Raw genomic sequence first — 17,520 nt, 5'->3', positions numbered from 1 at the left:
TGAACTCTTATCAACATTATTTTTAGATACATTGGAGAGTTTATTTAAAACTCTACAAAGATTACATTGAAAAATGATAGAATTTGCTAAATATCATAATATGTTATTATTTAGTCTTTTGGTTATATATTTTTTACTTGAACAATGATGGGTATTAATTTTTTATGCATTGGCAAGCATTTTAAAATTTCTAGAACTTTAGTTTTTAAGAACGATCTTCAAATTGAATTTCCTCGAGGGCTAACAATTTCTTGGACAATAAGAACTTAAACAAAATTATTATATATCTTTAATATTTTAATCGTGTCTTTATCATTTGAACTCTGATTGATATTATTTTAAATGAATTAAAAAATCTTATCTAATTCTCTATTAATTTTGTCTATCATAAGAATTTTTAAATTCCACGTTATAGAAGGATAACAGTTCATTTGTATAATAGCCTTAAAAGAAAGTGTATATATGTTCTAGGAATTTAAATCATATGTAATGAGTACCAAATGATATCAAATAAAAGAAATTGGATTAGTAGGTATATGAGCTTGTATATGGTTTGTTGAGATGATAATGATAAGTTTATTTAAATTGAATGTTAGGAGAAAGACGATGGAGAAGTAGATTTTCCAGGAAAAAAAAGCATTATTTTCTTTTGAAAAATATAAATAGGGATTAAATTATATTACTATGATTGGATCGGAGGAGTGTAATTCTTATAGAAAAATGTCAAAGGACTATGCTAACCGGCGACGCATGAACGAGGTTTTGAATTATACCTAAAGAAAATATAGACGAGTAATCTTAAACAGAGAGTCACTATTCTGTAAGGCAATTATTCGTCGGTGTGCTTCATAGACTAGATTTCCATATTTATATAAAATAATATTTATTATTTATTTTCTAAGCATAAAAGTAGGTTTACTCTGTTGCATAAGTATTATATGTTAAATTTTAGAAATAAAATGTAACAATACTTTTCTTCTATAGATAATATTAAAATTATTGCAATGGCGTATAAGTTAAATATGATTACTTAGATCAGCATTATGCATGCATACTTAACAAATTATTATCATGCAAAATATGAAACTTTAAATTCTGTAAAACTTTTATATTAATATGTCATGTAAGTTAATTTCTTATAAAAAAAATAGCCAAAGAAGACGAGGTCCCAAGACTAGTATTGTTGCTAGATTTTCATAAGAGGACGGGTCTTAAGTTCATATAAATTATTCCAACGGTGGAATCTTACAACATGATTGATTTATAGAAAAATGAACTAGGGTAAATACAAAGTTATTGATAGACATAGTCAACTGTTTTATGTGATGGCTCAAGTTGAGTTTATATCCGATGCAGTTATTGTGATACTGCGACTATCACACTCATATCGAATACTTAGTAATTTTTATGATAATCAAGACAAGTGCATGATTATAAATACTACTATCCCGCACAAGAATAAAGTACTCCTACTACGTGGTATAATTATAGAAGATTAATATATAAGACTTAGTTTAAGGCATTGTCCCACCATTATTCTTCAATCTAATATAATCATTACAAAGTGCAAGTTCAAACTAAAATATACTTAGCATTGATACGTAGTATAAAAATATTTGTTTATTTTAACAATATGGCCAAATTGCTTGCAGTAATTGCATTGTATTTGAGAAGATGCCATTTGCATGCCTTGAGTTGCTCTAGGAGGATGAAGGAGTGTAGCACAAATGTAGTGTCTATGGATGCTGGTACCCTTTCAGATTTGTTCAAGAACTAGTTCAGAGAGGGTTGCATCCACAGAAGAAAGCTAGGCATGATAAAGAATAGAAGCGAGCTGATTCAAAATCATCTTATAGTGCCATAAGGAATTGCACTAAGTGAGTTTCCTTCCGATATTGAAGTATAATTCAACATCACTTGCCCATTTTAGTCCTATGAGCACTAGTTGATCCTAGATTATAGACATCCACGAATGAAAATCAAAGATAGAGTGGCCCATTATTTATTTTAGAGAGCGAATATTCATTTATACTTCAAAGCAAAGTTAGATTGATTGTAGCAGTTGGACAAGACATCTGATATCAAACTGGTTGTGGAAGTGACGCTATGAAATTCATATCATAATCTTATTATTATTGATCTCCCATTCTTTATATTGTGTGCTAGAAGTTTGAGAACATATATTATTCCTTGTCATATATTTCTAAACTTTCATAAGAAAGGACCATTGAGTATAATTATTCTCGTAAAGTTTGGTAATAGGCAATTGTAACACCTAAAAAAAGAATAGACGCACCGAATGCGTGTGCTACCCTAGCCGCCACCGTTCATCCCTCTCTCATATTTTTTTTCCTTTATGTCTCTCCCTCCCCTTCCCTCTCCTCTAACTTTACCATCGAAGAATTCGAAGAAGCCACTACACCGAAGCAATGCCGGCTTTTATTTTTAAACTTCTTGCTCTTTAATTATTATCTATTGCTTGAAACTTAATGTGATATACCAAATAATTCTCTTTGAGTTTTATACTTTTATGTAGAATAGACAATTTAGAAAAAAAATTAGTAAAATAGCTTGGGACCCACTTGAGGTTCATGGCACTTGGTATGTGCTGAGCACCAGGAAACCTCTTAAAGATATTATGGGCTCGCTGAGCGCTTTTGGGAACACTTGAATAGACCTAAATATGGATCATGTTGCTTGGAACTGAAATTCTTGTTATTGTATAGATACATATTTACATACCTAATAGAGTTAGGAACCTGGTAGAGTTAACCATAAAAGAGAAGATATAAAGCAGATTGAAATAAGTAGCACAATTGGGACCTCTTAAACCAAAGAGAACCTATAAATGAACAAAGCGCACTGCAACAATCTGCACAATTGCAATCATAAGAAGAGAAAAGGGAGGAAAAGTTTTTTCACATTAAAAATTTGCGGTAGCTCAACAAAATACAACTGAATCCCGGGATTACAGTAAACTCAACCTGCTGAAAAGATTCAGAGAGGTAAAGAATTAATTATTGTTCTTCCATACAAGAAAGTCTAAAACAGATTAATCATGGGACTTTGATCTTCAATAAATCGACAAATTATCTGTACAAGTGACGCTGCGCCCACATGCTTTTCATGTGAAACACCTATTTACCCTAGGAACATAGCTTTACGAAAAATCTCAACTGTGATACATAGAAAAATGGTCGATTTCTCACAAGGTGTGTAAAACTAACTCATGCTATGACCCCTGCTTGGCTTTCTGGGGAGAAGTGGGTCTGATGAACAAGTGAAATAGTGACTAGAGTTCAACCTCATGAAGATCATCTGCCAAAGAGCTACTATTGAACTGCAGGGATGAGCTGCTGCTAGAACGATTGTGCGAGGGGTTACCAGGCATGAAAGATGATAGAGGCTTTATTTGCGCTGTTGCAGCAGTCGAGTCTGTAAATGTTCCACCCCATGATGAAGCTCGTGATAATGAACCATTACCGCTCACTAATGCAGGTCCTGGTCCCTTGATTCCATTAGGTGTCGACAGGTCCATGCTTGGAGACCGTTGTATGAATGATGATGATGATGACGATGGTGAAGAAAATGATGTGTCTGTTGGTATCGATGTAGATGGCTCTTCAAGCATTGTGGTTTCATGGCTTCCTTCTCCAGCTTCATCAGCTCTCTGTTCAACAATGTTGGACGGTGCAGTTGGGATGAAAAATTTTGTAGCGGATGCCAGTTTCACAGATGGAGCGGCAGCAGATGGCTGAAATATGCTTGTTGTACTTACGCCACCCTTGTTAAATGTATCTACATATCTGAGGAAAAGAACCCTTTGCTATATGACTATCCTTCCCTTAGAAAAATATGAATTCAATACAGCAGTTAAAATGAAATGGAATGGAATGACAAATATCACCTTGACCGAACACCCATTCTGCCACGTGCTGAGAATTGGTTCTGGCTGGGAGGAATTGGTGGTATCCCGGAGCTATGCTCTGAGAGATTTGCTGGTTTCACTTCTGGGATCCCATTAGCAGTATTGCCTGCATACCTGAAAGTATCGTTTATGTTGTAATCTGGTGTGCCATTCTCGAATGATGTTGGAGGTGGTGGTAGGGCTGGTTCCTCTGCTGGAGCCTCAGCACCTTCCTCCACCCATCTCTTTAGCTTTTCATCATAGTAGAACTTGTTGCTCTCACCCAGTTTTGCCTTCAATAATAAATAAGCAGGTGCATGATTGACACAGATCAAATATAATTTCATCACTGCCTATTATATTCTTCTCGTGGAAAAACTTCTCCTTTGACAATATTTGAAATTCGACTTGCCTAATTCATAAGGAAAATTCCTAGTATATTTAATGTCTTGAGTAAATACCCAGGAGGTGCGCTTTTCAAAAAGTAGAAAAAGGGGAGAGGAAATTTTAGTTACAAAATATGATATATAATTCTTATAAACTAATGTGAAGTTCTATGGCTATATCGGGGAAAGGAGAGGTTTTTTCACAAATAAGAAGAAATTATAGGTACACAAATAACTCAAGAAAGGAAAAGATGGAAGAAATGTGATTAGGAATTGTAGAGATACCTGATGATGAGATCTTGAAACCCATCCCATTGTTTTCTGAAAAAGATGAGAGCCAATTCGCCCAAATCGTGATCCACCTGATTCTGATGCTTTGTTTTGTGCACCATCTAAGCCTGCATTCTTTTATAAATTCAACATAATGTCAGGAAAGATTTTCTTTTTCATTTTCAAACACAAGCAAAATTTATTAATTCCATTGTTGAAAGATGATCTAGGAACAGAAAACTATATTAAGACTATACTGTTTAGATTTACATAACCACAAAAACGAAAATTGAACTTCAATTGAACGTTATTCATATGAGAAGAGAAACCACCTGCTTCGGGCTTCTACCAAAATCTGGCTCTGAAATGCTTCTGTTGTGCATACTCTTCCTACCACTATCAACTGTCCACTCGCTTATAGACTCTACTGATGCTGATGGCATCAACGTTGACATGGCCACTGCCGACTGACTATTTACAACTTTTGGTGCAACAGGATAGCTATTTTTATCATTTACACTATCCTGTGGTATTTGGGTAGGGGACAAAGGTGGTGCACCAATCATACGGTGGATAGATCTATCAATGGAAGTGAACAGCTTTCCAACAAGTTTAGCCGGGGCAAGGTTAGTGTTGTATCCACCCTGAAGAAGTAGCATGACGGAAAAAGGAAAAAAAAAATCAGAGAACAGTCTAATTAGAGAAACATATATCAAACAATTTGCCATTAGTAACACTACCTGCTGATGGATACGTATCCGTTCCTCAAGGGATGAAAACAATGACTTCCATGTCTCAATTTCAGGAGCACGACTAGAGGATTTTAGCAACTTTAAAGAAGCTTGACAATACCTAGATAGCAGGTTAATATGAGATAGGAAAACCTACTAAGGAGAACAGACTAACTGAAAACCTACCTCAAAGAATCGGCAAGCTTCCCCACTTCGGCCAGCATGTAGGCATAGATTAACTTGTATGGCTGAAATTGTAGCAGGTTATACTGGGAATTACCAAGTACCTTCGAATATTCATACAGTTCTGTCCTCTGTGATGATATTGCAAAGAATGAATTAGCTTATGGCAAATAGCTATGAGCCTATGAGAGTTGACAATAGGAAACATAATTCAAACAAGTGATGAGAGGATATTCTATCATATTAATTTTAACTGACTGCAATCAAAACAACAGAGAATAAGTTTTAAGGTAACTAAGGAAAAGGAGTTCTTCTGCCCTTGCAATTTTTGCACATCTATTTCTCCGGGTCCAAACTTTAACCCATCAACGGTTGGTCTTCTGATAAAAAAACCCAACAACATGTTGTCCTTAATAAGTTAATATGATGTTAGCAATTTATTTTTTAAACCAGCAACCTTACTGGGCAACATAGATACCTACTATAAATTGCGGCCATGTACCATTAGTTAAGCAATCCATTTTATGCTCATAAAACCAGGAATTACTATAAAATTCAATTCAAGGAAATCTATAATTGCCAACCAACAAGGTTTGACGAATCAATGGCAAAAGCACAATAGCATTCAAGTACAATCCTCATATTTGAACACAAAGAAACTGACAATATCCTCTTCCTGAAGCAATATCATCTTAAATTGCCCTCTTCTGGTATGCTAAATTAAAGCAAGCCCGTCAAACAGATGTTGGACATTCTATTTTACAACAAAAAAATGATCGATAGCTTCTGCTTTACGAAGGTGTTTCACATCAGCCACGCTACTCAGGGATAGCAGAACAGGAAGTGACTTCTCATGTCCAAGTAGGCTCTTTCCCTATGCCCCATGTGTCCAAGTAGGCTCATTTACAGGACAAGAAAAACATGAGGGAATAAAAGACTTAAAACAACTTTCAGTGAAAAATTCCGGCCCCTTGATAGACATTTAAAGCTCCAAAAGTTACTTTCACTTATAATGCAAATCTATTATGAATGCCATGATTTAGAGAACAATCGACTCAAACAAGTAACTAAAGTGAAATACAGTAAGCAATAACTGAAAATAAGTTAATCAATTAAAAGATCACTATTAAATGAAAGGAGAGAAAACTACTCAGATAAAGAAATAATTTCCTCTACTATCAAATAGGTATTTAGACAGCAGAGCATAGTAGGCCACAATGATTACGAAGATAACTTTTCTAACAATGCTGGAAAGACATAATAACCATGCGATTAGGCCAACATGAAAACAGATAGAGAGTAGATGAAATTTCAACACTTGTAAGTTTGAACTGCAAGCTTCTTTCCTCCAAATCGATGGCAATTTTATTCCATATCAAAGACAAATGGAAAATAAGTGCACATTTAAAAACATATGTTGCTATTCTTCAATTGTAGTTTAAATTTTTTATATCCTAATGTAGATATGACTATTGACTTCTCTTTAGAGGAGATAACTTAGACATCTGAGGAAAAACAGCTTCAACAATTGAAGGTAAAAGATAAACTATCTAACAGATTAGATCATGTGAGATCTCGGACAAGAATGTCAGCATTCAATTATAGTTTTATGCTAGCAAACAGTTGAGGAGAAAAAGCATAATAGTGCCATCCCAATGACAGAGGAATGCAGGTTAGCCATCCACACATCATGGACAATTTCACCTGTCATGTCTTTTAGCATTAGCATACATTTGCAGTACTGTGATTGGCACAGGCCCACCATGGTGACTGGCTTGGAAATCCATTAAATAAACTAAATCATCATAAGAAAAGATAGTTCACATCAAAGAACAGTACTTGCACAATAATCAAATGGGCGAGAACTTTTTCTGAAGCTGACAGAAGAATGTCAATGAAGTAGAAAAGGATAAGACCTGAATAGCTTCAGGGCTGGCAAATGTTCGAGGACATTTCCAGTGGTCCGCCCCAATAAGACACAGTCTTGAACTTTCAGAGTATGACTCAAAATTTGCTTCGGCAACCAGGTAGCAAATGTGCGCAGCAGTTACCTATCCAAAGACATGTAAGATGAAATATATCAAGCAACTCTATCAAACTGAACCAAATTGGCTACAAGGATGACTTACAAACCTCCGCTCTCTCTTTCCAAAGGCAATCTCCAAGATGAATCATAACCAGTTCATCATCTTTCGTCCTATTTGCCGTTATTATGGCCAAATTCTCTTCCCAACCATCTAACATGCCACAGGGTTGAATCTATATATCTCATAAAAAGACATGTGAGCTCACTAGTGCAAATATATCAAAGAATCTCCTAATTTCAAATTAACCAAAAGCTACAAACTAGTTAATAATGGATCTAATTTCAAATGAGTTCACAAAAAGACTATTCATCCCTACATGGCACAAAAAGCATCAGAAGACAATATAATAATGCAAACTTTATTAATTGATCCTCCCATCAAGGGTTCTGAAAGTTCTATAGCATAAGTCATCTAAATACTCCTGATTTATTCATTAAAGGTTACTGAAATAACAAACTAAATAGCAAGCAAAATCATCAACCACATGTTCTACAAGAAACTATAAGCAGTAACTTACCCCAATAGGCTGTTTTGAGGCATTTGCAGCATCATATGAGCTGTTGGTAGAGCTATCTACAGAAAATACATCTGCAGGTTGGCCAGCAATAAGTAGACACAATGTCCTTAAAGGTGATCCAGATATATACTGACGATATGCCATCTTTTTCACAGTATCAACATAAAACTGCATCAAAGTTCAAGAAAAGCAGAAATTTAGAGAAAAAAGAAAAAATTATACACAGCTAAAAGAGGAAAACAATATGCTCAAGAAAAAACCTAAGCAACCTATGACAAAGCAATCAATAAAGAATGCACATTATGCAAAGCCAAAATTTGTTGCTAAACCTTATCACCAAGCTGCGCAGCAAGAACAAGGGCAGGTCCCCACAACTGACCTTCCTGAGCATACTGAAGGGCCTCTTTCCTTCTACCAGAAACTAGAAGGTTTTGTACCTCAATAGCGGTAGCCTGGGGAATTTTCAGTATTGTGTATCAACTACCCATAGACATGTAAAAATATTTAAAAAATATGGAAATAAGATTACCCGGATCTGGTCTTCAGAGGGAAGATTTTGCATGCAATGAGAGAGAGAACCATATTCTCTTGAACGAGCATCGCTTCCCTTAGCAGATGCAAAAAGCTTAGTTACTGCAGTTTCTGGACCATCAGTTTCCTATTGGCGAGTAACAGAATTCAGATGAAAAGGTTGAAATAGTAAACAATACAAATGGTACAAACACAAACCATATTTGGCAATTGCTAGAAAGATAGCAAATTCTACCTAGGTATGAAACATGGATAAGGATATGGCATTATATTGGTGATGTTGATTCATTGATACAACGAATCTCAAGAAACAAGGACACTATACATTCAAGTGTATAGCATATACATGCCACTGGAGGAAAGGTATATAATTGTGATGCTTGTATTATCTTTAATCAAGAAATTATTGTTATAACATGTGATATTATATATTAACCACATCTTCGACTTATTCATCAACAAAACTATCTATGACAAAGTTATTAGCTGCTAATACCAAGAATAAAGAAAAGAATTTGAAGCTATAAATCATCACATGGATAAGAAAATGAAGTATTTGATACATCTTCATGAATTATTCATGAGTATCACATATAACATAGGTATGGCTAGAATATGGAGGTAGCATTGCTCCTTGACTACCTAGATAGATGGCCATCAAGAAGACTAACATAACCCTGCTTCCTTTTTTGGGCTTGGTATAGCTAAATATGAAGCATGCATGCAAAGAAAACACAAAGGGTCTATTGATAAGCTCTGATACCAATTGATAGGCTCTGATGCCAAAGTGATAGGCTCTGATACCAATTTGATAAGTTCTGGAACCAAACGATCGGCTACGGAATAATTCCTTAAGATCTGAATTTATTACAGAAAGCAGTCCGCGCAACCGTGGGAAAATATTCGTCAAATATTCTCCGGTAGTTAGAAATTACGAAACCAATTGGGTTGGATCCGTATCTTCCTAATCTTCAACTTTCGTATTTACGCCCTTCGCAAATTCAAACTGTAGCAGAGACGAAAATACAGAATAACGTAGGTGATAGTGGTGGTGACGGGTGGAGTGAATATTAGGGTTATGGATGGGTATGGAGATGAGGGTGAATTGTGGAAGTGATTAAGGAAAGTAGACGAAACGAACGAAGTGGTCGAGATCCTAAAGAAGAGGAGAAACCTTGCCAACGGTAGAGGTGAAAGGATGGCGAAAAGGGAGGAGGGAGGAGTCTAGAGAGAAGATAGGAGGCAAGAAATCAATAATCCAATAGCAATATAAAATTGTGTCACATCCACATTTATAGAGGCTAGCCAACAAGTCCTAAAACAATATAAAACCTTAATAAACCAACTAAACCAGTATTCCTTATCTTCTCCGAATACCTTTTATTCCGAATATAAAACCCTAATAGATATATTCCGAATCTGAAGAAGTCATGAATATCAAAGTTGACCTTCTTCAACTGGTTTGATATTATTTAGATATGTGTTGAATATTCTACAAATATTTTTTCAAAACTACGCAGAACTGGATTTAGCTAATTAGATAAAATCCTAACTAAGTGTATCATCTATATATAAACCTATAATAGAAATAAGCAAAAAACACCCTAAATAAATAAAAATACAAAATTGATCATAACAAACTATAGAAGGAATCATCAAATGTGGATACCTCCTACGTTAGTACACACGCTATCATGTCCTATCAATGATGTCCGCATCAATATATCTTCCCATCGAAAACTTAATTAGACGTGGACTCATCATTAGGATTCCATCTCCACTTTAGACCAGCTTAGTAGGGTTCTAAGTTTCCAGGTAAGTCAAGTAGTCAATCATCATATATTCTCACTGTTTTCACTGTCAATTATGACAGACCATAGCCCTCATATATTAAAAAGATCTTGCCTAGGTCAAGCATCGATAGAAGGAGCTTTTGGAGTCAACAATACTGTGTGTGGAGCAAGAATTCCACATCACCTGTGACATCATTTTGAAAGAGGTTAATCTCTACTAGATTAACATGCTCATCTTGGGCTTCAAGATAATCTTGGTTTTGTTCCCCTTAATCAATTAGATTTGATTGATCTATAAATTTCTCAATCAGTGACTAGAAGAACAGTGCTAGTTAGTGTCATACTGACATTTAAACAAGCCTATTTCCACTCAGGAACTTAATCCACTAACTGTGCCCAATAAAGAAAGTCCACTTTAATCCACATTTAGAGTCACCTATAGTCCCACACCCACCATAATGCTATTGTCCCACCATATGACTGGCCTAGGAGCCTTATCAACAAATCATGTCTATGTCCCCTGTCAGTGGCATGATCATCTAGGCCACTATCATAGCCCTTGTCTGGTGGAAGCACCTAGTCTACATGCCTTGGGTAATTCTGGGGTTGTTGTGGACACAATTGAAGAATACTCAAACTCTGAAGGATTTTGTTAGTCTATTGTCCATCTGCACTTGCAAGTTGCTATTGTCAATGAAACAGTTAAAAAATGTTAACCTCAAATTAAAAGGGCCTTAGTATGGTGAAGCAACAACAAATAGAGTTAGAAACAGTAAGGAATGATCAACTCCTGGCATTGAAAGAGTGAGAATCTTAAGAGAGATTTCTTGATAATTGGCAACCCTATTCCAAAAATTTGTACAAAAAATTCAGGACCGCGCAAGAATACCTCGAGGATTTTCATTCCTTAGTTGCATAAATGATCTAAAAGAGGATTTGAAAGAGAAATTGACGATCCATCACTCTCTTATTATCTCAGATTCAAGATGAGTTACACTTACGCGGCTTCCTACAAGTTGACATCTCTGTCTGATTCCGTAGAGACGTAGAGTTAAGACTGAATCTACACTTGTCTTCTATTGGTACCTTAGAGAAGATAAGCAGTAGAAAATGAAAAGGAGAAAAATCATGATTATCCTTAAAAGTCAGAACATTTGCAAAAGAAATAGGATAATAAATTCTCTGTCAATCTGCTTACTATGGGATCTTTAAATTACAATTTGTTTACTTGACAAGATAATGGATTAGTTCCATGCATAGAAACTGGGAAGAGTACCTAACCAGAGGAACAAAAGTGGGCAACTAAAGTCATAATATTTTTTTAAAGGGAAATATCCCTATAAACTGGACAGGTACACATATGGACTCTAAATATGTTCGGAAAATATTGAGTTCAAGAAAGCGACAAAAAAGAAAAGAAAAGAACAAAACATACCTCCTGTGATAGATTTGTCCCAAATGGAGATCGAAGTTTCCCATAATGTTGACATAATATCTTCAACAATGAAAGAAGCAACCTCAAACTTTCTCCTTTCCGGATGTCTGTGCAAGAAGATTCACAATTCATGATCCTCTCATCAACCCATCTGTTTATATCCTTGGTGGCAGCATTCCCACCAACAAGAGGGCCAGGGAAAGATTGTTGACATAAAGCATGGAAATAATGAGAGGCACCGTAATTAGTCACGATTGAAGCATCATTTTTATCCATGAAAATCTCCGCTAAGGTAAGAATTGAGACTGTACCACCGGAAGTTCCCTTAATGTAAACAAAAGCAAAGGTTAGTTGCAGAACCTCTAATAAAGATTAAAAGTAGAAATTTGCAACTAATATATCAAGTTTTTTTCTTTTACAGCTGGTCAGATTGAAGTGGAACGAGTTTGAATCCCACCTGGTTTCCAAAGTTTGTGCTGAAAGAGTTGGCATTTTTCATGACTATGAGTTTGCCACAAAATCCAAATGCAACTAAGGCATGTGCTGGACGTCCAGCTGATGACATCCCTTCATAAGGAGTATAAGATAACTGAGAATAAGATGCATCTGTATTCTGAAATGATTGCTGCGATAAGCTAATTATGTTTTGATCATTAGTGATGCTATTAGGAAAATGCACTTGCGGACTCTGCTCCACCGTTTTCGGATTAAACCGAAACGCACTTTCTGCAGGAACAAAGCTCTGAGACTCAATTATGCCATTAAAGTTACCATAATTATGGATTGTATTATGTTCAGAAGTCTTGAAACCAATCTGTTGATTTGTATGGCTCCCTGAATGCTCCATAGAACCGTAGAAGCTCTGTGCAAGATTGTTTCCTGACACATATTGACTATCTTGACTGTTACCAACTGCTTCTGGTTGCCACAGATTCTGCCGATTATAGTTAATTGTGGAAGCATTCCAGTCCCCTTCCAATTCCTGGCTACCCTGATTTTGAATGGTACTTCTCTCAGAATGACCTGGTTCATTGTACAAATTGTGGTTTCCTTCTGTTAAACCAGCTAATGAACTCTGGTCTTCACTTACCAAACCCTTCACCATCATTTGCGTGGACTGCATGTATGATTCCAGGGTATACCACTGTTGAGTATTTGTGTCATAATACCATCCAGGATATTGAATATCAAACACCATATTTGGTGGGTATTCTGTGCTCCCCGACAGTTCCTGATTGCAGTTAGAAACATTACTTATTGTACTCTCCTCCGCTATGGTTTCCAACACCGATTGAGCCGTTTTTTGCAGATAAGAAATATCTGATTCCACAGATGCAGTTTCATAAGCAGTAGCATGAGCATTCTCTTCATAGTTATCTTGAGGTTTTACACTTGCAGCACTGTTGTCCCATTGTCCATTTGAGGTGGCATTGAAATTATCCAATTGATACCACTGCCCAGTACTTGGGTCATATTTCCAACCTGGGTAAAGATTCTCCCAGTACTGCGGGTCATTTGCATCCACAACCTGCTCAGTCCCAGACCTATAGATTTGGGTGTCTTGTATATCAGAGGAACCAACACAAGCAGTCTGATTTTCAAGAGGGTTTTCCATAAAACCTTGATTCATGTTTTCCATAAGACCTTGTTTCGGGCTTTCCATAAAACCTTGTTTGGGTTTAGCATCAGCCTTCCAGTCATGCAGAGATCCATCTCCCATCGAGAAATTCGAATCAGAATCAAAACCGCCCTGGACAAACTGTTGTGTGTTCGCACCGAAAGCACTCCACTGTACCTCCTTGACACTGGTTCCCTTAGATCCGCTGCTCTTCAGCATTGAGGAACCAGGCGACTCAACCTCTTCAGTATTTTCCGTGGTACTGCCCAATTGAGCTGATCTGACATCTGAAGAACCAATCAGCACACTCTCCGCATCGAAAGAAGCGTCATGTTTGTGAGCCTCCAAGGACTGCAAGGTGTTGTTGTTCTGTGTGTAATCCAATTCTGAGGCAAACTCAGAATCCCCCGGTTCTTCTAAAGAGTTTCCCTCATCACCTAAGCTGAGACTGGAGAAATCCCTAACCATGCCCTTAGATTCAGAATGAGATCCCTCCATGCCAAAGTCATCTTCCACGAGCCTGTCAAAGAAATCCTCGTCCGTTTGATCCTCCACCGGAAACAGAGGAGGAGACGCCATCCGATCCAAAAAAAAATTTCTAACTTTTCCCTTCCAATTTACAATCTAACGGCTCTACCCATCAAATCGGCTCAAATCGAGCTGATCTCCAGCGATCCCACCAAGATCCGACCAAAAACCGTCTAATTGTAAACAGAAACTTGAATCAAAACACCATCAACGAGCGGGATCTAGGGTCCCCTAACCATGGATCCGTTCCGGCCGATCCGAGGCCAACAAGGACGGGAAAAGAAACGCAAATTTTCGAGGGCAATCGAGTCGAGAAAGAATCCAAACGCTAGAAATGAATACGTACCGAGAAAGCGAGCGTCAGAGGAAGCGAGATTCGATCAGAGAAGGTGGGAATCGAAGAAACGGGAAGGAGTCGCTCATGAAACAGCCGAAATCTCACCATCCATCCATTTGAAGTTTCTCTCTCTCATTTTAAATTATTTTCCTCAATAAATTTTAATCCGATCAGCTAACATTACCCAATAATTCCCCCGATTCAAAGCGGCGTATGAATGCCAAAAAGATGGTAATTTGGCAATTCATGCAATTGGGGTGTTTTCCTGGTATAATTAATGACGCACCTAACGAAGCCTACATTTATTTTATCTCTTGTGCTCTTTTCTTGCATGTTTCCCCTTATATTTTTGGTTATTTATACTTTGAACCCTTTCCGTCGTTTTACCGCCACATGGAAGGGTGGGTGGTGACCACGCGGAGAACAGAGAGGAGGAGTAGGAGAGTGCACTGTTAAATGATATAAATTTTGCTGGAAGTCGGCTATTATTCCTCCATGCGATAATACCGTTACCGGTTTTTCCAATTAAATTATTTTTAAGGTTATTTGTATCAAACACCAACTTTATTTATATTTATATTTTTGTGAGTCAAATCCTTTTTTTTATTTATGAGGTTTTTTTTTTCTCTTTTCCTTTCAATTTTGTTTATTCTATCGCTTCGATATCTTATTAAATATTGACCGAATACTATAAAAGAGATAAATGGCTTTGTACTCTTTTTTTTACATCTTCTTCTTGTTCATTTTATTCATCTTCTACTTCATATATTGATATTCTTTATTATTTTTTTTCTCTTCTCTTTCTCCTTTTTATCTGCTGCTACTTCTTATTCTATTTCTTAATCTTTCTTTCTGTATATATTAAAATCTCTCTAATTATTTTTAATTAATAAATTAATCAGAGATAATGATGAAATAATTAGGATTAGTTAAGTAACTAAAAATATAACTCTATATGATTATTATTTGTTTATATGTGAATTATAATTGTGAAATATTTAAATTCTATAATGTATAAAAAGTGTATAGAAAAAATAATAAAATTTGTTATTATATTTGCAAAAGTTGTTAATATACTTACTTCTCCTTCTTCCTTTTTATTGTTGCTGTTCATCTTCTTCTACTTCTTCCTCTTCTTCTTATATTCCTTAATTGTTCTCTCTGTTTTCTATATAAGCTCTCTAATCACTTTTTAATTAATAAAGTAAGGGATTAATTAGAAATAGTGGTGAGATAATTATATTATTTAAATAACAAAAAACATTACTCTACATAATTACTATTTATTTTTATGTAAATTGTAATGATCAAATATGTAAATTTTGCAATGTCTAGAAAAAATAACGAAAGTTATTAAAAAAGTTATAAAATTTATTATTATATTTATGAAAATTATTAATATATATTCTTCTTCTTTTACTTCTTTCCTTCTTCTTCTTTTACTTCTTTTATTATTAATATAATAATAAAATTTATTATTATATTTATGAAAATTATTAATAAATATAAAAAAGTTAATATTTATTCATTCTTTTTTTTTCCTTCTTCTATCCCTTAATTATTTTTTTCTTTTTATATAAGTCTCTCTAATCGCTATCTAATTAATAAAATAAAAAATTAATCATAAATAGTGATGAGATAATTATGATTAGTTAAATAAAAAAGGAAAAGGATTAAGAAATAAAAGAATAAGAAGAAACGAAGAAGAAAAAGTAGTAGAAAAATTAGAAGAAGTAGAATAATAAGAATAAGAAGCAACAACAAAGAAGAAGAAAAAAAATATATTAACAACTTTCATAAATATAATAACAAATTTTATTATTTTTTAATAACTTTCGTTGTTTTCTCTATATACTATAGAATTTACATACTTCACTATTATAATTTATATAGACAAATAATAATTATACAGATTTATACTTTTGGTTATATAACTAATAATAATTATCTTACCACTATCTCTAATTAAGTTTTTATTTTATTAATTAAATAGTAATTAGAGAGACTTGTATAGAAAAAATAAAAGATGGAATGATTAAGAGATAGAAGAAGAAAAGAAAAAAGAAAACAAAGAAGAAGAAGAAGAAAAATAAAAAGAAAAGAGGAGAAAAAAAAGAACAACTTAACAACTTAGACGAATAGAAGAAAAAGAAGAGAAAAAAAAGAAGAAGCTGTATTAATAACTTTTGTAAGTAATAATAATTTTTATGATTTTTTAACAACTTTTATTATTTTTTCTATACACTACATATAATACTTCATAATTATAATTTACGTAGAAACAAATAATAATCATGTAAAGTCATATTTTCGATTAATTAACTAATCATAATTATCTCATCATTATCTCTGATTAATTTTTTATTTTATTAATTAAATAATAATTAGAAATAGTTATATAGAAAAAGAGAGAATAATTAAGGGATAAAAGAAAAAGAAGAAGAAGAAAAAAAACACGACATATTAACGGCTTTTACAAATATAATAATAATTTTTATTATTTTATAAAACTTTTATTATTTTTTCTATACACTATAGATCATTTATATACTTCACAATTATAATTTACATAGAAATAAATAATAATTATGTAAAATTATACTTTTGGTTATTTAATTAATCATAATTATCTCACCACTATCTTAAATTAATCTCTTACTTTATTAATTAAAAAGCGATTAAAAATACTTGTATAGAAAAAAAAATAGATTGATTAAAAAAAATAAGAACAAGAATAAGCAACAATAGAAAATAAGAAGAAGAAGAAGAAAAATAGAAGCAAAAACAACAAAAAAAAGGAAAGAAGAAGAAAAAATATATTAATAATTTTTGTAAATATAATAACAAATTTTGCTTAATTTGTTTAGGTTTCTTATTTTGATAGCGTGTTATTGAGTTCCTAAATCTCTATGTGACCCTCACATGAAGAGTAAGCCTCGTAAGAGCCACATGGCAGTGTCGGGTTGTTACAATATGGTTAAAAAAATTCATGAAGAGTAGTATGCAAAATATAATAATAGTCCTGGGGGCTAAATATAATTAACCTTCCCTCTCTATATATAATCAAATAAGAAAACTTTAATTTATTAAAATACTTTAGGTCGTATTCTGGCTTCCAAGAAGCTGATAAGAATAATTAAATATTCATTGTGATATACATGGATGATTGATACTAAAAATTTAGTAAACATAATTCC

The 17,520-nt window shown here is 34.2% G+C and overlaps 1 protein-coding gene across 2 annotated transcripts; it reads right to left on the bottom strand.

Annotated features, from left to right (window-relative positions):
• Positions 1-2,891: 2,891 nt before the first annotated feature.
• LOC140769666 (protein transport protein SEC16A homolog) lies at positions 2,892-14,496 on the bottom strand. Of its 2 annotated transcripts, XM_073110471.1 has the most exons (13): positions 12,298-14,477; positions 11,841-12,164; positions 8,611-8,739; positions 8,411-8,533; positions 8,082-8,249; positions 7,611-7,736; positions 7,394-7,528; positions 5,481-5,608; positions 5,304-5,415; positions 4,896-5,207; positions 4,579-4,698; positions 3,908-4,200; positions 2,892-3,806 (listed from the first exon to the last, which is right to left on the bottom strand). In XM_073110471.1, exons 1-13 carry the CDS (start codon positions 14,035-14,037, stop codon positions 3,293-3,295), a joined length of 4,224 nt encoding a protein of 1,407 aa, XP_072966572.1. In that variant the 5' UTR covers positions 14,038-14,477; the 3' UTR covers positions 2,892-3,292. The 2 variants fall into 2 exon arrangements, 1 of the variants encoding a protein (XP_072966572.1); XR_012105942.1 differs by lacking the exon at positions 2,892-3,806 and having other exon boundaries at positions 4,176-4,200; positions 4,579-4,691; positions 12,298-14,496.
• Between the last annotated feature and the right edge of the window lie 3,024 nt (positions 14,497-17,520).

Source organism: Typha angustifolia, chromosome 11, assembly GCF_048772165.1.
Source record: "Typha angustifolia cultivar Huaian chromosome 11, ASM4877216v1, whole genome shotgun sequence".
NCBI lineage: Eukaryota > Viridiplantae > Streptophyta > Magnoliopsida > Poales > Typhaceae > Typha > Typha angustifolia.
Note: the sequence above shows the minus strand (reverse complement) of the source record. Positions and strands in the feature narration are given on the sequence as shown.

Excerpts from the sequence above, each read along its gene's own strand:
- LOC140769666 (XM_073110471.1), bottom strand. The coding sequence starts at position 14,037 with ATGGCGTCTCCTCCTCTGTTTCCGGTGGAGGATCAAACGGACGAGGAT. Across the intron at positions 8,250-8,410 it reads CTGCGCAGCTTGGTGATAAG|TTTTATGTTGATACTGTGAA; the intron begins GTTTAGCAACAA and ends ACTTTGATGCAG. Across the intron at positions 4,201-4,578 it reads TTTCAAGATCTCATCATCAG|GCAAAACTGGGTGAGAGCAA; the intron begins GTATCTCTACAA and ends TTATTATTGAAG.